This window comes from Micromys minutus (assembly GCF_963924665.1).
Source record: "Micromys minutus genome assembly, chromosome: 1".
Taxonomy (NCBI): domain Eukaryota; kingdom Metazoa; phylum Chordata; class Mammalia; order Rodentia; family Muridae; genus Micromys; species Micromys minutus.
The window spans coordinates 179,309,155-179,332,080 of NC_137969.1; the positions used below are offsets into that span (position 1 = coordinate 179,309,155).

At 47.0% G+C, this 22,926-nt stretch overlaps 1 protein-coding gene across 4 annotated transcripts in view; it reads left to right on the top strand.

The window, feature by feature from the left end:
• Positions 1–22,926, top strand: part of ATXN7L1 (ataxin 7 like 1) — a gene marked incomplete at both ends in the record, with an annotated part of 213,476 nt that overhangs the window by 186,404 nt on the left and 4,146 nt on the right. The window contains 6 exons of one of the 4 annotated variants that reach the window (XM_080940377.1): positions 1,029–1,111; positions 1,977–2,227; positions 13,271–13,463; positions 17,344–17,465; positions 18,822–19,127; positions 21,610–22,552. In XM_080940377.1, the coding sequence (XP_080796503.1) occupies positions 1,029–1,111; positions 1,977–2,227; positions 13,271–13,463; positions 17,344–17,465; positions 18,822–19,127; positions 21,610–22,552 (1,898 nt within the window). Of the gene's footprint in view, positions 1–1,028; positions 1,112–1,976; positions 2,228–13,270; positions 13,464–17,343; positions 17,466–18,821; positions 19,128–21,609; positions 22,700–22,926 lie in introns of those variants that run through there. The other 3 variants (XM_080940376.1, XM_080940379.1, XM_080940378.1) reach the window with 3 other exon arrangements.

The following is a 22,926-nucleotide window of genomic DNA, read 5'->3' on the forward strand; positions in this document are numbered from 1 at the left end:
TCTCTGGCCAAGGAGCTCTCTCCAGCTTACCGCCCTCAAGGCCCTGGCACACACCTCACATTTCTAGAGACCTGGCACCCTTCCTAATCACCCCCTGTCCACCATTAAACATCGCCACGCTTCAGACCCAGAGAGCTGTGGTAGTCCTGCTCTACAGGACTCGGTGTTGGCCGGTGCCTACCGGAGACAGCACAGATTTTCCCGAAAGCCCAAGGGTCCTTGAAAGGTTGCCACCACCCATTCCCACAGTTTGCAGGCGTGGTAAGCATTTTTTTTTTTAAATCCCCCGAAGAGATGAAGGACATCAGAGGGCATCAGAATAACAGCAGTCATTTCCACGGAAGCAATCAACACTCCAGGCAGTAGGAAGGACAGGGGAAAGCCCTCCCTCCCCCACTCATCCTTCCTCTCTCAGGCCAGCCTGTCCTGTCTTATCCGCCCATGCTGCATCTGGACCAGGGCTACAGGCAAAGCAAGGTTTAAGGTTAGCAGCCTGAGTTTCTTGTGCCTTCAAGTTCGACCCCACAGAGGAACACAACCACACCTTCTCCTGTCCTGTGAGGCTCCTCAAAGCATGGAAAAGGCCAACCTTGCAAGCCAGTGAATACACCCCAACTTAAGTGGGTAAACCAGGAAGGCAGAGGTGGGGACGGGGCATCTTTAGGTCTCAGGCGACTCTCTGCTCTGTAGTCACAATACCCGAAGCACCAAGGACCTGTGGGACTATTTTAAGTAAAAGAAAGTATTTGCAAATAGCATGGCCCTTCCCTCCTGCCCACTGCTCTCACGCTGTTCCCTATGCCACCCTGTACCGGGCTTGGAAAGTCTGGGTTCATAGTGGAGCACCATTTTCTCCCGAGTGGTTCTTGAAACATTTTAACAGCTGGTTGGGGGAAGAAAGAAAGATTGCCTGACAATGTCACACTTGTTGGTGCATATGTGCATTAAAAAAAAAAATGTAGTCTTAATGCCAAATCCTATTTAGTCTCCTTTTTTTCCTTACATTTTTTGTTTGTTTCTTAAACCAGAGAGAGAATTTGACCCAAATAAACACTGTGGAGTATTGGATCCCGAGACAAAGAAACCTTGCACAAGATCCCTCACCTGCAAGGTATTTCTCTTTCCATAAAAAAAAAATACTTCCTGCTCTTGCTGGGGCCTTTGTCGAAATGTTTGCACGCCACTCTCTGCACGCGGCAGGGTGTGGAACGTCGACACGACCTCCAGCTGTTCTTTGTAAGGCAAATGGCTTTCTTCTCTGTCCTCGGTAGCATAGTGCCTGCCTGGATCGGGCTGGCTTTTTAAGGGGAAGAGGAAAAAAGAAACACCCTAGGCTTCCCGTGTTACTTGGGAGGCCAGACAGTAAATTGTATTTATAGGCACTCACAGGCGGCTCTAAAGCCTGCTACGTTTTAATGTATGCAGGAACGGCGGCGGCGGCGGCGGCAGCGCCCAGAAAGGCAGCCCAGAGGGGAGGATGCGATACTGCTCTCTGATCTAGTCACTCGGGGTGACCAGGGGACAGGTGGACCCCAGGCTTCCGCTACTGGGTAGCCTCAAGCCCCAGGTTTCCTCCTGTCTTTCTAGTGCCTCTTGGGTTCCAGGCAATGGCCCTGTCTGCCTGGTGACCCTGAATGCATGGGCCAACTGGAGCCTCCAACCCGCACCTGGATTGACTTTAGCTTTCCCTCGAGGGTGACTTTGATCCGAGGCTGTCCTGGGTTCTGCGCAGAAGCTGTCTCATGCTATTTGTCTGGAGGGAAGCCTTGGCTTCTTAACACCTGGAGCGTAGGGCATGGTTGCGTGCAAGCGGTCTCTGCCTCTTCCCAGCCTCAGAACAGGAGCTGTTGTCTTGAAGTTGACTTTCCCAAGCACCTTTAAATGCCTCTGGTTGCAATTTCGGAAATGCAGGCCGTGGGGAAGCAGGTGTATGTGCTGATCAAAGAGGCTGCGCTTCTCATGTCTCTTCTCCTCAGACACACTCGCTGAGCCATCGGAGAGCAGTCCCAGGCCGGAAAAAGCAATTTGACCTCCTCCTGGCGGAGCACAAAGCCAAGTCGCGGGAGAAAGAAGTGAAAGAGCACCTTCTGACTTCCGCTAGGGAGATACTTCCGAACCCGCCAGGACCTGCGCCAGATGCCCTGCAAGCATCCTCCGGGAGCACGGTGGCAGAGCCGAAAGTAGCATCCCCACCAAAATCCAGGCCAATCAACTCTGTACTTCCTAGGTAAGTCGGCATGGGTGTCAAAGCAGCCCGGCCCTCAGTCCAGGCCCTCTCTTCCTTGCCAGCTGTTTTGTGTGTGGCCTGGCGGTGCTTTTATGAGATATTTCACACCAAACTCCTAAGGCTCTGTGAAGTTAAAATAGGACCCTGCCCCTAAGGGGCTCAGCCCGATGCCTGCCACATGGCACTCAACAGATTTTCTTGCTGTAGTCGTCAGCCTTCCAAGCAGACCTTTTTATCAGACTGTGTGTTTTTACAGAGCCAGAGTGAGCTGGAAATAAACGCTGAAAGACTGGCATTTCAACCACCAGGCAACTTCAGGCTGCCTGCGTTTTTTCTTTTCTTTTCTTTTTATGCTATTTGAAGACTCCTGGGGCAGAAAGGGGAAGCCTGGACAGATAAGTAGTTAGAATAACTTATAAGCTCCCAGGACCACTGGCCCACTTGGCACACTTGATTTATTTGCACAACTTCCCTGTGGTCAGGACGAAGGGCTTTATTTTGTTGCACTGAAAAGAAAGGAAAAAAAAAAAAAAAAAAAAAAAACAAACAAGCAAACAAAAACCAGGAAACAGAATTACAATCCATTTGGATTAAAAAAAAAAAAAAACACTTCAAGATCTGTGAGTGTGTGTTTTGATGGGCAGGAGACCAATTTCTAGGTAACAGGAGTAGAACTAACTATATGCATTTGAAAGTGTTGTAGAAGGCCAGCTCCAGATGCCAGATGCTGTCAGGCAAGGGCAGAGGGGCAAAAATGCCACCAGACTCTGCTTTCCAAAAGTCTAGAGTTCAGAGACAAAAGACGACTCAAATGCCCACACTCAGCATGAAAAAGGAGATAATAATATTCAGCAAGAAGTATAAATACCGGTATTATCTGATTTTGTTTCTTAATTCATGGATGTGTCCCAAAGGGTCATTATTCAACCAGCAAAGCAACTCTGAGAGAGCATCCATAGAAAAGAGCAGGGAGCTGTTGGCTTTTAAAGCAAAAAATCTGCTTGGTGGCAATTGTTGATGATCTTCTACCTGTTGCAGTTTGAGGCAAAGTGATCCCAGGCTCAGCTGTACCCAGCTGTAGTTAGAGTCAAGTTCAGCGTCAGGCACTTGGGAGCAGAGAGCCTTGCCTGTTAGTGTAAGCTCCTGAGTCAGTCGCCACCACTGCACCTTGCCACCACTGTAGACATGTGTGTTGTTGCAACCCCTTCTTTGCAAGAGCATTTTATAATTACTTCTCACTGTGATGCCAGGTATGGGTCAGAGGTGTTATTCTTCTTTTAGAGTCGAGGAGACAATTCCATTCCAAACATCTGGACTTCAGCTGTAGAAGCAGTAGCTCCCCATTCTCCAAGACCCTTTGCAGATGCTTGAAACTTTGGATAAAACCAACCCTTGTATAGACTGTGTTTTCTCCTATCCATGTTTTCCTACAAAATTTCATTTATAAATAGGGCACAGTAACTAATAATAAGACAGAATAGGACAATTGTAAAAATACATTGTAACAAAATCATCGACATTACAGATCTTGCACTTTGGGACCATGGGTACATAAAACAATGGGTTATTAGATGTCACACATTGTTGCAGTCTTTGGAAGTGGCTGCTGCTGGGCTGTTGGGGATCAACACATGGATACATTGTTAATTCGTGTCCGGGAGGGAGCAGAGCAGCAATTCATTACTCACATGGCCTATGTATATAATTTTCTATTTAATACTCTTGGTTTTCACTTGACACTGGAAAAGAGCAGTCATGGGTAAGGGCAGACTGTGTAGAATGACTTTCAAATCTTTTGTAGCTACCGAACATTTTATTTTTCGTTACAACTCATCCTTTCACAGAACCTGATACTGGCAGACTGACCGCTACCTGAAGCCTCATGTACCCAGGGCCAGCATCCCCCAGACCACATGGAATCTTGGAATTCCCATAATCCCCAAGGAAAATTAGTTTCATAGCTCTTTTTTTTGGGAGGGAGGAGTCCCATGAAACCCAGACTGGCCTCGAAATGTCTACAGAGACAAGGCTGAACTTAAACGCCTCAGCATTTTAGCTCTACCTTCTGAGTGCTAGGTCCCCGAATGTCTCATGAAATCCAACTTAGATGCCTCTTTCATGAAACACTTTAGCTGATGGGCCCTTCTTGATCAGTGGTGTCTGAGTTAACAGAGCAGCAGGGCGAATAGCTGCCCAGAACAGAATAGGTAGGAAAGCCCGAAGGGTCTTCTTAGCCTGGTTCCTTGTGCTGTGGTTTTTTAGAAGAATGTCCACTCATAGGAAACACCAGGTGTTCATGTTGTCTTTGGAAAGTGGGAGACCTGGATAAGCTTCATTTTGAAATGAATGTCTTTTCCATGAAGAGAGACAACACATTATGACAAACATTAGTAAGGGGATCACTCATTAGGACAGGACTGGACTCTTCCAAAGTGAACAGATGGGAACAGAGTCCTCGGGTCAGTGAAATCCTGTGCAGTCAGGTGGAAAAGGCATGCTCAAAACTTAATATCAAACCACAGAACCTTCGAGAGCATGCACCTACTCCTGGTAATATTAGACATAACATGTTCCACATGAATACTACTAACACCACACATGAAGGGGATTTTTATAACCCGTTTCCAATTATGAGTTTTTTTTAGAGAGAGCAGTAACATATATTATTCATCTTTTCAATGATCTGAAGTTCAACCTATTCTTGTCAACGATTGCTAACAAAGAAACGTGGGTCCGGAGTTTGAAAATCCTAACAAGCTGGACTTGGCAGCATCTACCCGTCCTCTGGATAATTGGGATATCAGGGGTTTAACACGAGCCTGGTCTACACTGTGAGTGAGTTACATCTTAAATTAGATAAGAAGAGCCACAACAGGGTCTGAAGCAAAACCGTCCCTCCATGCTTTCTAACTAGATAAGCTTAGCAATGGCTCCAATTCTCGCAGACTCAGATTGTCCAGCCATTTGGTGATGGGACCAGAGAGAATGCTTAGTGACTTAGAGCACTTGCTGCTCTTTTATTTTTATAGTTTTAAGACAGGGTCTCTCTACGTAACCCTGCTGGCCCAAAACTCACAGATACCTGCCTTCCAAACACCCAGTTAAGGGTTAATGCTCCCACACCCAGCACTAACTGCACTTGCAAAGGACCCTAGTTCAGTTTTCAGCACCCACCCGGCAGCTCATGACCTGTGACTCCAATTCCAGGCAATTTGATTCTCAGGCCTCTAGGGACAACAGGAACACATGTGATGCTCATAAGCAAATGCTCCTAACCATGGTCATTTTGTTTTGCTATAAAAAATGTATCTGACACTGGGCAGTGTATAAAGAAAAGGGGATTATCAGGCTCACAATTCTAGTGACTAGAAAATCCAAGCTGCATGGCACCAGCCTCTCATAGCACCTCTCTGGCTCCATTTATAGGTGGTAGAGCTGCAGAAAGGCAAAGTGCTGTCTGCAGAGAGAACACAAGTGTGCTGGTTTGAACATGCTTGGACCATGTTCCCATGGGCCAAGCATATTCAACCACCACAACATGTATAATAAGTAAAGAAACAAGACCTGAGAGAGGTCAGGCTCCCTCTTGCATATGGAAGTCGGAGCCCTCAAAACCTAGTTATCTGCCTTGTACTACAACCTGAAGGTTCCACTACTTCAAAAGCACCGCCCTGGGCACCAAACTTGCAGGGTATGAACCTTTGGGAGACAGTCTACATCCAAATTATAACACACAACCATCAACTCCATTCCTTTGTCCTCTACTCTAAGGGTACACAATTCTTGTGTCCAGAAGAAACCAAGGACTACGGCTCTTAGCCCAGTCAAATGCATCCAAACTCAGCTGAAAAGGAGAGGAGAGCAAAGAATGCCTCTGGGTTGTGACAAGATCACGTTATACCTCCACGTGGGAAGAAGGAGAAATAGGCTGTATGAACTGGCCAACCCCAGTGGTTCTTACACTGCCAGGGGTGATGTGGAGATAGAAAGATGGTCCTACATTGCTGACTGAGGACAGGGATATGTGTGGAATACCTTGGGAGAATCTTCTTAGCACATTAGTCTTGCTGTCCCCGACTTCGGCATCTGTGCCTTCTAGGTCTGCGGACTTTGAAGTCAACAGACAGCTGCAGCTGGTCTCATTTCCTTCTTTTATTTTTGTCTATTTGTTGTTTAATATTTGTTTTTATTTTATAGTGTGTGTGTGTGTGTGTGTGTGTGTGTATTGTAATCTGTCCAATGTGGGAACTAAATTCAGGCCCTCTGAAAGGACAAGTGCTATTAATTTCAGAGCCATTTCCCCAGCTCCATTTCTTTGTTTATTTTTGTTTTGATGGGGAAGGAGACAAGATCCTGTCATATAGCCCAGGTTAGCCTCAAATTCATTATTTAGTCCAGGTCTCAAATTTGTAATCCTTGGCTGGGTATGGCGTTGCATACCTTTCATCCCAGCACTCAAGAGGCAAAGGCAGGAAGCCAAGCCTGGTCCACGAATAGTAAGTTCCAGGACGTGCCAGGGGTATGAAGAGAGACCCTATCCCAAAATAAAAACAGATGTCCACAGACCACCTTGTTTCTGTGTTCAGAGTTAGTTCTTCCAGTTCAGGGTCTTATTTAGTTCTCCTCCCTGGGAATTTCCTCTGCCCACCTCCTCCCTTCCTTTCATCTGGAAGCTAGGACTTACTGTTCAATGTTTTAACCATCTGTTCTTTAATTAAACTTCATTTTTTACCAGTGATATGGGTTCACAGTTCAAAAATCAAATAGTGCCTGCAAACTCAGCAGCAGCAGCAGTGCCCACCAGTGGGGTGCATTTCACTGAGCCTGTTTCCTGGCTCCTGCCCCCCACCTTCCCTTCTCTGCCTTGCCTCCGTGCTTTGATAGAGTAGTTCCTTCAGTAGCTGCCTGTGAAGAGGTTCATGGGAGATCAGTTTCAGAGTCCTCACCGAGCAAGCGCATTTTCATTCCACCTTAATGCTGAATTGATAATCTCCATGAGCATACAGCTGAGTTGGAAATCATTTTCCTGCAGAATCTGGAAGACACCTCCCATGCCGGCTAGCACGAGGTAGCTCTACCATCAAAGCATGGGGGCACTGGACCTTTTCAGTGATGCCTCCAGTGTTTTTAGCTTTTTATTATTTTCACATATTGGAAACTGAGTCTCACCCGATAGCCGAGGATGGCTTTGAAATTGAGATCTTCCTGCCTCTGCCTTTCAAGTGCACCATCATGCCACAGGCAACAGACATCTCTCTTACTGTAGCTCTTTTTCTCTTCATTGACCTGGATACTAGGTAGATCTAAACAAGACGAAAATGCCTGTCCTGTCCTCTCCTCTCCAAGAATGGTTTCCTGTTGCATCTTAGACACATTTGTCCCCAGTGTTGTCTGTATTTTCATTTCTTTGGCTTCTCCTTAGTGGACTGTTGGGCATTTTTCTCTGACCTTTCAATTGACTTTCTTCTTTAAATTTCTGGTTCTACTTTGTTTAAGATTGCCTTTGAGAGAAGGAACTCTCCAGATCTTCTTCTGAGCCTGGGTTCACATTCTTCAAGCCTGGCAGCCAGCCATCCCTGGTGATGATTCTGTCCTCACCACTGTTGGCGCTGGGGTTGCAGATGTGCACAGGACCACGCCCAGCTTTTACAGGAGTGCTGGATCCACACCCAAGTGCTCAGGCTTACACAGCAAACCAAGCCTTCAAATCTATGAGCCTCAGGAGCCATTCTTATTCAAGCCACCACAGGTTCTCACTCTGGGCCTTAAATGCAAAATCCTCCTTCCTATGCCTCCTGGGTAGCTGGGATTATGAACCTGTGCCAACATATCTGGTTTATCTAATTTGTTTTATCTAATCGTTTATTTTACAAGACAGTAATTTCTCTGAAGTGATACCACTCTGTTCTTGGCATTATTTGTGCTGGAGACCAAACCCAGGGCCTTTCACATGCCAAGCAAGTCTCTGTTTTCCCACCAAGCCTCACCTCAAACAGTGTAATAACGTTCTTGTAGATTTGAAGACGGGATTTTAGCTTTCCTGCTTTCTCTCATGGCTCTTGCTCATTCCAGGTTTTTTCCCATGTATGCATCACTGTCTTTTGTGCTTGGCTGGTCAGCTTCGTGTTGGGGCTGCTCTAGAAATGCCAGGTGATCGCTAAACACGAATACCTGAAAGATAGGTCCCAGCAAGCTGGCTGGAAGTCTCCATGTAGAGACCCAAAAGAACATCTGGTTACAAGGCCCACGTCTGGAACATTCCTTGCAGCTGGTCAGTTTCTTCATAAAACTATGCTTCTTGTTCCCATGGGTGGCTCTGGTACCTGGGAATCCTCCTTAAAGAGAACCCCTGGGCCCTGTTTGCAGCCCGTACTTCACCTCTACTCCTTGGTCACTTGGAAGCCTGTGCCAACACCTCTCTAGTTCACCTTCTCTGGCAAAAAAAAACCTTTGTTTCTCCCCCAAAAGGACAGCTGAGATGGAGACAGTGCCCTGTGAGGCGTGGTGTGAGATGGTAGAGATGTGGAAATGACCTGTATGGAGACAAACTGTTGATCAGCTTAGTTCTCATCTATAACTAACTAGTTATCTTCCTCCCTCCCTCCACCCTCCTTCCTTCCTCCCACCCTCCTTCCTCCCTCCCTCCCTCCCTCCTTCCTTCCTCCCACCTTCCTTCCTCCCTCCCTCCCTCCTTCCTTTATTCTGCCTTTTTTGTAGCCCAGGCTTGACTTGAACTCCTGATCCTCCTGCCGTAGACCCATCCATAATTTGCAGCCCTCAGTAGATCAGGCACTTTGCTTCTTAGACGTTTCACAGCCAGTCAGCTCCTTTTCCACTAGTCAGCACTTCTCCAGCCACATTGTCTTCTAAAGCTCTGCGGACATCTATTCATACCTGTATCCATTCGGGTTCCTCACGTGCGAACAGCAGAATCCTAAACTATTGACAACTTCCATCATGAGGATTCCGAGCGTATGTGACAAGGAGTCCACAGGTGAGGGGAGCCCGCCAGTCCCCAGAGATCAGGCACTGCTCGGCTGCATCGCCCCACCCCCTGCTGTGTGTTTCTGTGGGTGGGTGTGTGTATGTGTGCCCACATGTGTGTTGAAGGTATGTGAACCCTATGTAGAGGTCAGAGGGCAATCCTGTGGAACCTATTCTCTCTTCCACCTTTATATGCCTTCGGTATATAAGACCCAGGTCACCACTGTGGTGATAAATATTAAAAAAGAAAATGGCGTGACTCGAGCAGTCTGTGAGCCATTACAGCACGGCACCCCACCACACTGCTCCCTGGCGTTAGTTCCAGCATGGGGGGTGAAGGTGGGGGGCACACATTAATTTATCTCATCAACAGCAGCCCTCTCACAGGTCTCTTGATGGGTTTTCCCAGGCCCACACATCCCAATTCCATGGTGGGCTTGTTGCATCCCACCATTGTACCTTCTCTTGAACTCAACTGAGTCACCACATGAAGGAAAAACACTACACCATAAACTCTGATCCAATTGATATGACATAAGTCAAGTCAAATCATCCTGTACAACTAGACAAGTCAAACCATCCCATACTACTCCATCCCTTATGATAATTCGCAACAACCTACATCTATGCAGAGACACACAGTGGGTCATCTTCCTCTTCCTCCATCTTGCCTCCCCCACCCTTCCTGGCTTCTCCCTTTCCCTCTTTCTAGAACTTAGTTCCCACCTCCCTCCCTTCTTGTCCAGTGACAGTCCTCGTTTTGTCTTGTACCCACCTTCCTGCATTAAGACATCAGCTTGCACACCACAGCAAGTGCTTTTGGACACTGTGCATCTCAGTCCTCTTCACATTTTGATGGAATTTTTTACCCTCTTTGTAGTTCCTAGGGCTTCATCCTCTGAGTCCAATAGCAAGATGGCCACAGCCATCCCAGTGCATCCAGATGCACAGAAGCCAAGGCCACTTTCCATATGCGGTCTTCACTGCTTCTCTTAAACATCCTTCATATTTTAAAGCAGTTTTAGGATGATAGAAAAGTTACAGATACGTCCTATATTTGCCCCGCCCAATCCATCACACACATGTGACAGAGATTTCTTGTTTTCCTCCTGCCCTATCATGTGTGTATGCATGACCCGTTCTAAGCCAATCATTAGCAAACACAATTTTTAGAAGTCCACATGGGTACGGGGTAACTATCATCATTTTTCTTTTGCTCCATGTTCTTTGACTCTCTTCTTAAAAACAAAAAAAAAAAAAATTTTTTTTGTTGGAATTTGGGGGAGTTAATAGTTGAGTGTCATTCCTATATTTTCTTTCATGGATTGTCTTTACACTTTGGTATTAATTGCAGAAATCTTCACTAAAGCACAGACATGAACACAAGCTAAGTGTCTGCTTATAGGTGAATACATAAAGAAATTCGGGGCCAGGTATAGCTGTGCATACTTATAATTCCAGCACTGGAAATGCTGAAGCAGGAAATAGCGTGGGCTACATAGTGGAAAGAGAAGTCCATTGTGTGTGTTGGGGGGGGGGGCTCAGGTAGTCGGTACCTGACTGACATCCCAGCACTTTGAAAGTATTGAAGGTGGAGGCAGGAAAAATAGGTGTTCAGGGCCACCCTCAACTACATAGTGAGTGTGAAGCCATTCCTGATCTACATGTGACCCTGCCTTTAAAAAAAAATTCAAAACAAAAACAAAAGAAAGTTTGTTACATATAACATCATGAAGTACCGAAAAAAGATGGCAGTCTACCTATTTTCAGCGCCATGAATAACCTTTGAGATGGTTCTGTTAACTAAAACAAGTCCAAAAGGTTACTCTATGTTTGCACCTTTTATTGACTCTTTCAAAACGTTGAACTCAGAAATAGAAGGCAGAAGCTAGGCATAGTAGTGTGGGCCTATAATTCCAGCAGCAGGAGACTGAGCTGTATCGAAAGACCCTGTGGTGACGTCTCACTCTAGCAAATAAGTAGTAAGGAATGGAGTGGAGAGAAGCCAAAGGAAGGGAGAGAGACTACAGTATTAGTGGCCAGCCGAGGGGTGGAGGAATGACAGGTGCCAAGACAGGTCTTGGTCCAGAGTGAGTTCTGGGGGCACAAAGCCCAATGGAAATCCTAATTGATAAGACCATGTTACATATCTAAGTGTCACTGTAAAAGAAAAGAAAAGGAAAGAAAAAGGCAACTGTGCTGAGCCTGGTGGCAGGTGTGTAGCACCAGCTACTCCACAGTCTGAGGCAGGAAAATCCAAAGCTCAAGAGTGAGTTCAAGGCCAGCCCGAGCAACTTGACGAGACTCTCTCTGAAAATAAAACTGGAAAAGAAGGCGTTCCAGCTTGTGGTGGAACACTTCTCTAGCTGGCCCCAAGTTTAACAAGTGGGTAGTAGCAGGTAACTCAAAGAAATGATGGGTGCTTTCATGTTTTAACTACCTTGAGTGGAGAAATGATTTCACAAGATGCACATATATTAGCACCGTGCGGTGGTCCCTGCCACCCATCACTTGGGAGGTAGCAAAAGAGCAATCGTGGTCATCCTCCGTGATACAGCAAGTTCAAGGCCATCGCTGGCTACGTGAGACCCTATTACCGGAACACATATCTATAAAACAGGGAAAAAAACAAAACAAGAAAACAGGATGTTCCTCAGTCGCTTTCTTAACACATAAGGTGATGCTAACTCTTTTTGTTGTTGTTTCTGTTTTCAATGTTTGTTATGAAAATTCCCCTACATGTTGGGAAGCAGTGATATATTGATGAACACTTACCTAACCTAATGTTTTACAGTTGTTGTGTTAATATTTTACGATTTTGTTGTATTGTATTCTTGTTAGTGTCTTGACCTACGCAGACCATGACTTTTTACTTGTAAAGACTTGTTGAGAAAGTGAAAATGGCTGATTGTTGTGGCACTTGCCAGTGGGATTTGCTGAAGAGGTGTAGGCAAGTAAGATCATGAGTTCAAGCCCAGCCTCCGCTACACGGTGTGCATCTTGCCAGGCTATGTGGTGATGTCTTTAATCCCAGCACTCCTGAGCATAAGCAGGCAGATCTCTGTGTGTCTGAAGCCAGCCTTGTCTGCATAGAGAATTCTAGGCCAACGAGGGTTACCTAGAGACCCTATCTCATTAAACAAAACAAGCAAACAAAAAGCAATTTTCCCGTCTAACCAAAATGCAGTTAACAAAATCCAAGTTACCTTTATCCTGAAGGATAAGGAGGGTTTGTCACGATGGCTGAACTACTACCCAAGAGCCTTTTAGAAAATTTAGAAACAAATGTTTAAAGTTAGGTTCGTGTCCAGTTCCCAGTGCTAACATGGCAGTTTACAACCGACTGTAAGATCAGGATCCAGTTTGTTCTTTTTGGCCCTTCAGACACCCCGAACACACAAGGGATGAACAAATGTACATGTATGTGCAGACAAGATTCCCCTACACATAAAATAAAATAATTTAAAAAAAATCAGTTTCAGCGGCTGGGAGTAGAGTATGACCCAGTTGGTAGAGCCTTCCCTAACATGTTCAAAGCCCCTGACGTTAGCCCCCAGCACTGCATCTACTGGGCATGGTGTCGTAAACCTATGACCCCAGATACTCAGGAGACAGAAGCAAGAGACTTAGAAGGTCAAGGTCTTCCTTGACTACATCCAGGCCTTGAGTTCAAGGCCTGGGATACTTGAGATCCGGTCTCAAATCCCGTTGGTTTTTATTTATTTATTTATTTTAAATTCAAGTATGCACACTAAGGAATTCTGGAAGGACATAGACCAAAGTGCTGGTAACACTTGATCTTGGGTGAATGCTTGTAGATGTTCACACTAGGGGTTTCCCCTTGGGCTTGCGTTGTACTCCAGAGAGCACTGTACTGCTCACGGTAGTGGGTCCCCGCAGAGAGCTATCGACCCCGTGACTTAATTTTTCCCCTTAGAGAGTTGCCACTGGCTCGCCCTCCCTGACATCATGGCGAGGCTGCTTTTCGGTGGCACGACATGGGTGGATTTGATTTCCTGAAGAAAACTTGTCTTGTGTGCTCTCCCCTCTCACCCATAGACCATCATCTGCAAACAGCATAAGCAGCAGTACATCTTCAAACCACAGCGGCTACACTCCAGAGCCTCCGCTGCCCCCAGCTGGAGGCGACCTTGCCAGCCGACTATCCAGTGATGAAGGGGAGATGGACGGAGCCGACGAATCCGAGAAGCTAGACTGTCAGTTCTCCACACACCACCCCAGACCTCTTGCGGTAGGCCTCCTCTGTCCTGTCTCTTCCACACTGTGTCCTCTGTTGCTCTGAAGGCCCCTTGGGGATGACAACACAGGCCTGTAATCCTAAGGAAAGGGCTCCAGAGTAGAGAGTCTCATCAGAAGGCTTTCCCAAAAGTTTAATGGCGTAAGAGGTGTCCTTGAACATCATGGAATGAAATGAAGGGGCTCCCCACTGGCTATATGGAATCCCTTAAGACTGCTCGAGAAAAGGCGTTTGTATGAGTGCTCTTGGGAGCCAACTTTCTGATTTTGCACATCTAAAAACAGAGCCTCTGGTCCAGGGTTAGCCAGATGCACCTGCTCCAGAAGCTGTCTTAGCAGCCACACAGGGACCCAGAGTTTGTCATTATTCCCGATGGCTCTATGTCTGACTGTTGTTAGTGTGACCATATGGGAACAGAGCTGGTGGTAGGAACAGTGTCTCGTATCACCATGACTGTTTTTCAACGAAAGCTGTTTGAGGGAATGAGTTAACAGTTGAGATGGTCCCTGGTGTCATAAGGGGAAATGAAGGCATCAGTTGGCCTGTCCAAGTTTTCCTCTGAGAGAGGAAGTTACAGAGCCCAGTGCTGTGTCCCTGGCAACATGGCCCTTATGGTGGTTTGTTCTGGAGCCTTCAGGATTACCTCTGACTGACTCTAGATCTCAGGAGTTTTGGAAGTTAGCTCAGTCCTGCAGGGAGACAAGGTTGGTCCTTCCTCCTCCACACATGTGCCACTTCCCAATTTCTGGAGATGACAGTGACCTGTGGCTCACCTTTGACAGTTCTGAAGTAATGAGGGACCAGCTGTAATGATTTTGTCAGTCGCTGTAGAAAACCCAGTGCCTCCAGGCTCACACAGGAACGTTTTATTATCTTCCATGGCGAGAAGTCTAGAGGCACCAGCTCTTTCAGCCTTGGTCCAGTCTCTACTGCATCTGTACGCATATTTGCTGCTCACATTTTAATACATTGACCACAGCTCCTGTGTCACATCAGCACCAGGTGACATTCTAAACAGAGCGGAAGGGGGCACACAAGAAAAGGGGGTCTTCCAAGGTGATACATTTTCTTCATATACAAAGCAAGAGCTTCCATGAAACCCTGACAGATGTCTCCATGTATGTAGTAGAACGCTATCTACATTATACACTGGCAGGTGGCAGAGAGAAAAGGAATGTAGTGACTCAGCTGTGCCTCATTCGAAGGTCTGGAAGGAGACGCATCTCCTCTGTAACTGCTGCACACACGAGATTAAGACAAAAGTGTGGCTATGCTAGAAAAGAGATGCCAGGGCCAAGTAAGGCAGGACACTGCAGAGGACAGTGGCAGCAGGATCTGCCACAGTGAAGATCTGCATGCAGCTCCAAGGTACACGGTGCCTGCTTCCTCAAATCTAAGCAGTATTAGATACGCTGATAGCCAAAACCAAAGGGGCCTCCAAGTCTGAAAGAGATACTGGCTTCTCCCAAAGGCCAAGATCTAGAGAGCATCAAGAAGTCTGTCCACAGGGCAAGCTGCTTTAGGACACTAGGCACATTTACAGGGCATTATAGGCCCTTAATGTTTTGCTAATCAAAAAGAAAAAAACATTGTTTTTTTTTTTTTTGCTTTGTCCTTTTCTTTTTTCTTCATGAACAACTGACATACTAAATTATATATATATATATATATATATATATATGTGTGTGTGTGTGTGTGTGTGTGTGTGTGTATGTATGTCTCCCTTGCTCAATGTATCCTTAGCAATTGATCTGGTAAAGGAAGTGATAATCACACCAGGAACAGCTCCCACAGAGAGGTGGAGATGAGTTTCTATGCTGAAGAGTTACTATGTTTTCCTCCTTGGTCAGTAAGAACGTGCTGTAGTAAGTCGTTTGTGTTATCCGATTTTGTGGGTAGCAGGGTTTTCACACAGAACAAAGGGAAGACCCTGCAGTTCCTCTGTGAATGGTTCCATAGGCTCCTCCAGGATGCCTTTGCGGAATGGGTGCCAATCCAGCACTAAGTCTGGGCTTGGAGCCAGGGAACTGCTGGAGGCCGGGGGGGGGGGGGCATGGGAAAAGTGCCATTTGAATTACAGAGTCATGTGCAGACTTTCCTGAGCTCTAGACCCACCGAATGTCACCTTCTCAGAGGTTGCTTCCTGCATTTCTGTCTACTGGCCTCCAGTTATCCCACATGCCAATCAGTGTTTATGAAATGCTCGAATATTTTAGCCATAAGTTTTAAATGCAGTGGTCTGTTTTAAACATTTCTGTGGGACTTTTTAGTTCACTTAGAAAAGAAGTGTGTTCTCTATGTGTGTTTGTTTTTGTTTTTCTAAAGATGGTCTCACTATGTGGCTTCGAACTCATAATTCTCCTGCCTCAGCTCCCTGAATCCTAATCCCCGTTTTAAAATTCCTAATCTCCATGATTCCTATACTGAGGAAGAAGAGAACAAAGTCCCCATACATAGGCATCACATATGTAATTTTGTATATATAAAGAGTCTAAGTGATCTCTGTTGTGGGTTTGCCCTGGTGCTGTTTGTATTTTGATGCTAATTCTGCTTCCTGATGAGTGAACTGAAAGTCCTACATTTTCATCTGAAGGGGTCCCAGGCAGCTAGGGCAAGAGTGTTAAAGCCCATGCCCACAGTGACACACCTACTCCAACTCAGCTATACCTTCTAATGGTGCCACGTTCTGGCCAAGCATATACAAACCATCACAGTATCAAAGGATAGGATCATAGTTTCCAAAAAGGAAACAACAGTCAGAGGGGACTGGGTACCTAGAGAGCTCAAAGTTGTAGTGTATTCCTGAGCATCTTATAAAGGCAGATGAAGCATGCAGCTATGGCGGAGGCATAAAGATCTCTATGAGTTCAAGGCCAGCTTGGTCTATATAGTGAGTTCCAGGATAGCCAGAGCTCCATAGTGAGAGACCCTGCCTCAGGAAAACAAAACAAAATACAAAGTATTTTAGGGGTTGGAGTGATACCAGCCATTAAGAGCACTGGCTGCTCTCCCAGAGGACCCAGGTTCAATTCCCAACAACTACATGGTAGCTCTCAAATGTCTGTGACTCCAGATCCAGGGATCTCACGCTCTCACACAGACATGTATCTTTTGTTTTGTTTTGCTTTGTTTTTTAAATCCTTCGAATCCAATTCATTAAACAACTCAAGTTTTTTTTTTTTTATGTCTTTTAATCTTTATGAACTGACGCCTCTTTTTTGAGTTTTTCTTTTTTAAAAAAATATTTATTTTATTTATACGAGTACACTGTAGCTACTTTCAAACACACCAGCAGAGGGTGTCAGATCCCATTACAGATGGTTGTGAGCCACCATGTGGTTGCTGGGAATTGAAATCAGGACCTCTGGAAGAGCAGTCAGTGCTCTGAACTGCTGAGCCATCTATCCAGCCAGATATATATATATGGAATGACATGGGATGACAGTTCACCTGGAGGAAGTTCTATGGCCTCAGGTGGGAAGAACCAACCTGTTTCCCCCTAGGATGGAGGCAGGGAAGCCCAAGTTCCTAGAGATAATGGGAGGTGTGATGAGCAGATGGAGCAGCAAAGGCTCCCTGGGTGCAGTTGCTCTCTTGTTTTCTATCCTAAACCATTGGCTCCATCCCACAAGTAGAGAGCGTGGCCCCCCGTGCCACAGAAAACTGAATGGCACAATCACCAGCTTAAATTCGAGCTTCTGCTGGCAACCCAGAACTCAAACTACAACATCACAGAAATGTTTCTGGCTTCAGCACCAGTTGCTTCTTTTCTTTTGGATAAAACGGTACCCCTGTGTGTTTTTATGCAAATGTTATTTTTCTCTGTGTAGCTTATTAACCTGTAATCAAAATTAAAATGCTTCCCCCCTCATAGTTCTGCTCATTCGGGAGTCGCCTCATGGGACGAGGATATTATGTGTTTGACAGAAGATGGGATCGATTTCGCTTCGCACTGAACTCCATGGTAGAAAAACACTTGAATTCGCAGATGTGGAAGTAAGTAGGCAAAGGTTTCTTTGAGGTCTGAGATGAGAGCTGTTTCGCCATTGCCCAAGCCCTAAGCTTGTAGACAAGCCCCAGCACTTGGCTTGCCATAGACAAAAATAAGCCTGAAGCCAGGATTAATGACTGACTCCACAATGTCAGCTCAGATTGATAGCATTTTGGAAACACGGATAATGGGCTGTTTGCTTTGTCTTCTTGGGAGATGGTTGTTGTGTTGGTAATATTCTCAACCAGATGAAAGGGACGGTAAGGTAAAATCAAATTTGTTCCATAGAATTATGGGGCTTTTTAAGAAAAAACAAAACAAAGCACTCTTCAGATTGTCAAAAGATGTTAAGAATGTGCTCTGTTTGTGATGTGAATGGTTCAGGAACAATGGTAAAAACTTTCATAGTGATTATACACAATGACTCTCTCATTGCTGTCCTCATTAAAAACTATATACAGTGGTCAATAGGGCAGATTCTGAGCGATGTTGTGAAGTTGGTTAAGTTTGTCTTTGGCCCTCCCCATCTCCCTAGGGCCCTCTCCTCACCTCTTCTTCTCTCTCTCCTCTAAAGTCCAGCTTATGACCCATTGTTTATTCTCCAACATTTCCCAATGTGCTTGCATTTTATCGGGGATGTACAGAAAGGGGAGAAACCTAGAGTGCTCTTGGGTAGGAATAGTAAACCTGGACTCTCTCAACTGTGACATATAAGAGGCTATGTTTTGCCCATTTCACCAACCTCTGAATGTCCCCACCCCACACTCCTCCTAAGACCTTGAGTGTGTGCTCCAGTAAAAAGGATGATGGATCTTGTCAATCTGGGTCTCAGTAACAGTTGAGATCCTCAGCCTGCCCAGTGACACCGAGCAGAGGCTGCAGGGCATCTTGAGGAACAGATGGAATAGAGCCGACAGCCTGCTCCTCTCCCCAGGCAGCTCTGTCAGCTTATCCCCTTTGTACACAGAGACCTGGGTCCCCATTGTTTCTGTTAAGCACTCCCGGGACTCAGGACAGGATGCTGGTATATTAACTAGGAAAGGGCCACAAGAGAAGCTTATAATGTCTTCTTATGTGCGTGACTGCCCTGCTGGTCTACGAGGCATCATTAATTTCTGTGTGTATTGCATTTAGAATCTTAGAAAGTCCTGCTTAGGAATGACATAGTTGTTGGTTATTTGGTGGCCTAGCCCTCTGCATTAACTTCCAAACATGGAAGCCAACCCTGGTGCTTCTCCCAGCTCTCTGATCTCCTGTGTTGTAGAAGTGTACGTCCCTGGCACATGGAAGGAATGTGTTGATCTGTATTTCACTCGCTGGTGCTCTGTCAGCTCAAGCTCCAATATTCCTTTCCTCCTCAGGCACAGAAGCCCGAGCCACAGGGCATCAGGTCCCTCCCCTCTGTTCAGGACTTGCCTAACCAATCTGCTGTCACTGAGCAACATTGGGGCTGCCTGGGTGTCAACTCTGGAGAGCGTAGCACCCCGCTGCCCTCTCAACCTCGCTGCCCAAACTCCAGGCCCTGAAGGGCCCGAACCTGGAGGGATGGCAGCCGATGGGGGCATGGAAGACATTAGGAAGAAAAGGAACGGCCAAGACTCTTTTTTCTTTAACAAGCATTTAACTCTGCATCAGGAGACGCCAACACAGTACTCTCTTTCAGCCAGGTCAGCATCTGGATCCCCACGCCAGCCGGCATGGGAGGATGGGAGCTGTCAGGAATTTGATCACATCTCTGGGCTTTTATATGGGACTTCCTGTAGGCCATGTGCAAAGCCTAAGCCAGGCAGCTCAGCAAAGGTGAAACCGGCTGCCATTGGGCACCTAGGAAACATCGAAACTGCTTAGCATGGGGGGAAAGGCTTGCAGGGACAGTTCTTCCCACTTCTCGTTTACCTCTGAGGGTTAAAGAGGAGAGGAAAGATAGGTCTAGAAAGGATACCAGAAGTAGCAGCCATTCCAGTCTTGGGCAGGGGCCAAGTAAGATTTAGGACTTCAATTCTGCCTGTCTGCACAATTTGAGGTATTTATACTGTTTAATGAGAAAAATATAAACCGGGACAGTAAGATGTATCTTACTCGAGGTCCCCAACTGAAGACCCATCCCCTTAAGTAAATTAACTGTCTGGAACTTGTAAATTACTCGTATAACAAATCATGGTCAAACCTCGGCCACTGTCTCTTTTTCTGAATTTAGATGGAAAGACCATAAGCCAGGGTTAGGGAGCACCTGCCGTGCCACTGTGGGGTAAGAAAGGCAGCAGGAGAATGGCTAGTGCCTCCCAGAATGTGCCCTCGCCCTGTCAGGAGAGCCTCATGCAGGGCCAGACAGTTGTAAGGACGTGTGCAGACCTCCAAGGTTTGCCTCCATGGGAACCCCTGCCCAGCATGCATAGTCCCTGACAATACCGTTGTGTGGCTGCTGAGATCACCTGCTTTCCCATCCACTTCTCCATTCATCCATCTGTTCATACACCCATTCATCCATGGCCAAAAGTTACCTGTGCAGCATCTTGTCTATAGGGCCAGCAAGAGCTTTGATGTACCATGGGCTGGAGGAGGAAGGAAGTTCTCAGATGCCATCATGGCTGCTGTGGGGTTGGCCACGCTCTTCTCTTGTATTTGATCTCCTCGGTCTGACAGTTTCAAAGGCACTGTGCCTCTGTTCTCAAGGATGCCGCTGGGTCCCACCTTAGACATGGAAGCCATAGGCGCTCCTACAAGAGGCGGACCTGTGATCTTCAGAAGGGAATGCTAGGAGAGGGTTTCCCTATCAGCCAGAGGTGGCTGGCAGAGGAGAAGGGGCTGTGCAAGCCCCGTTTTTCCCTCTGCCTCAAGCTTGCCTCCTGGTGCTGCTTCAGAGAAGGAAAGCTCCTGAAAACAGACACCAGGGAAACAAGCAGAGAGAGCTACAAAGGAAAAAAAAAAGTAACTTGAAAGCATTCTCTTGTTGATAAGGTCACTTACTTCTTACAAAATTGGGGAGCAGGATGTAATCCTGTGACAGCCATGCCGGCCCCCGGGCTTCCCTCTCCCTGCCATTCCAGGTCCCAAGAGTAGCAGCAGTTTGGGTCTAAGCCATGAAGTGGAAGTGGGAGTCATTTCCAACCCAAGTCCAAAGGGTCTATGGCTAAGCATTTCCTTCCACATGTTTATAATCCCACACTTAGAAGGCTGAAGCAGGAAGACCACGAGTACAAGACCAAGTATGCAGAAGCCTTAAGGATGGCACCTTACCTGATGTTGGGATTGGCTCCAAGGACTGTCCCCTTAGGCAGCGCCACCCCTGCCCTGATGCCAATTTTAAGAAAGCCGATCAAGAAAACAGTGGCTTTCCCATCTCTCCTCTGTTCCCATGTTGTCCTGCTCATATCCTGCCCCTAAGCTCCTGGTCCCCTCTGGACACACAAGGGTACAGGACACTCACCTTCTCCCAGCCCAGCGACTTATGGAAGGGCAGTCTCATGCCACCCCTACCCAGAATGAGAAAGAGAAGGAAAAAAAAAAAAAAAACTGTTGCCCTAAGTTTGAGCAACTTGATATCATTTCCCAAGCTCCTGACTTTCCATGGACACCACATCCAGTTGCCATGAGCTAAAATGGAATCGCCTCTCTCTCTCTCCCTGGAGTAGCCAGAGGCACTGGGTACCAATGACAAGGGGATGCTGACAAGTGGGGAAAATGTGTTTTCCAAAATGGGTCCAGCCAAAAGCGGAGAGGAGAAAATGGGAATAAAAGAGGTTGCAGTAGGCAGGGGACATGGGGGGGGGGGGCATGTCCAGGTGGCCAAGGCCTCTTTTCCTCATCCACTTTTTATCACTGCCAAAGGCGTGTGAGGTGGGGGAGACTGCTCAGGATAGTTAACAGCCTTGACAGCATTTGTTTTTTATTTGTGAACCCAAAAGAGCCAGTCTCTGGTAGCTAAGTGTGGAGAACCGGCTCTGAACGTGTTAAGAAAGATGCTGATATTGCTTTAGTGGGCAGCTTAAGGAAGGGCCATCCTTCAGATCATCCTTCAAGGCTTCATTCTCCATAGTCTGGTCCTGCTGGGTGTCCTCTGTAGCCCTGCCGATCAAAGCTCACCCAGGCTCCCAGGCGATGCCAACACGATGTCTCACTGTTTCTCTCTGGCTCTTCTCTCGTGTTTAGGAAGATCCCTCCTGCGGCAGATAGCCCCATGCCCTCGCCAGCAGCCCACATCACCACCCCTGTTCCAGCATCCGTTTTGCAGCCTTTCAGCAACCCCAGTGCTGTGTATCTTCCTTCAGCTCCCATCAGCTCGAGACTCACCTCTTCTTACATAATGACATCAGCCATGCTCTCAGACGCAGCTTTTGTGGCATCGCCGGACCCACGCGTCCTCATGTCCCACACCACAGCTTTCCCCCATGTGGCTGCAACCCTCAGCATCATGGACTCAAACTTCAAGGCCCCATCCGCCGTGTCCCCGATACCAGCTGTCATTCCTTCCCCATCCCACAAGCCATCCAAAACCAAAACCAGCAAATCCTCAAAAGTGAAAGACCTGTCCGCTCGTAGCGACGAATCTCCAAGTAACAAAAAGCGGAAGCCGCAGTCCTCGACTTCCTCCTCCTCCTTATCCTTGCAGGCTCCCCTCTCGTCTCCATTGTCAGGGCCCCACAAAAAAAACTGCGTTCTGAATGCCAGTTCCGCTTTGAACTCCTATCAGGCAGCCCCTCCCTATAACAGTTTGTCTGTGCACAACTCAAATAACGGGGTAAGCCCACTCAGTGCCAAGTTGGAGCCCTCAGGACGGACCTCACTGCCCAGCGGCCCCATGGACATAGTGAGACAGGTGGGCGCTGTGGGTAGCAGCAGTGGCTCCTGTCCCCTCTCCGTGCCCTCCCTTGCGCTCCATGCAGGGGACCTCTCTCTGGCCTCACACAATGCTGTGTCTTCTCTGCCCCTCTCTTTTGACAAATCAGAAGGAAAAAAGCGTAAGAATTCAAGTCCTAGTAGCAAAGCCTGTAAGATCACTAAAATGCCTGGTATGAATAGCGTTCACAAAAAGAACCCACCCAGCCTTCTTGCACCGGTGCCCGATCCCGTTAACAGCACCTCCTCTCGGCAGGTAAGGGAACTCCTGGCACTGCCTTCATCGGCTCTGGGGGGTAGGGGGAGCTGGGCAGCGCCCTTGCTTGGCCAGGTGGCTCAGATAGGTAACGCAAGCATGGCTCCTTTCCCAGGGTTCCCCATGGGCTCCGAGAATTCTTGGTAGGGCTTTGCTAGTCCCTGTTCTGAGCACTTTACAGTAAACCACTTCCTTCAGTCCTCACAACAACCCAGCACAGAGGGTACAAAATGGCTGCCACTTAATGGATGGGTAAACCGAGGCACAAAGAGTCTCCGAGTTCCCCCATTCCTTTTGTCTGTTTTGAATCTTGAGGTTTTTATACAAGGCCTACTTCATTAAAGAGTTCTGTTGCTAAGAGGTTTGATCTGATC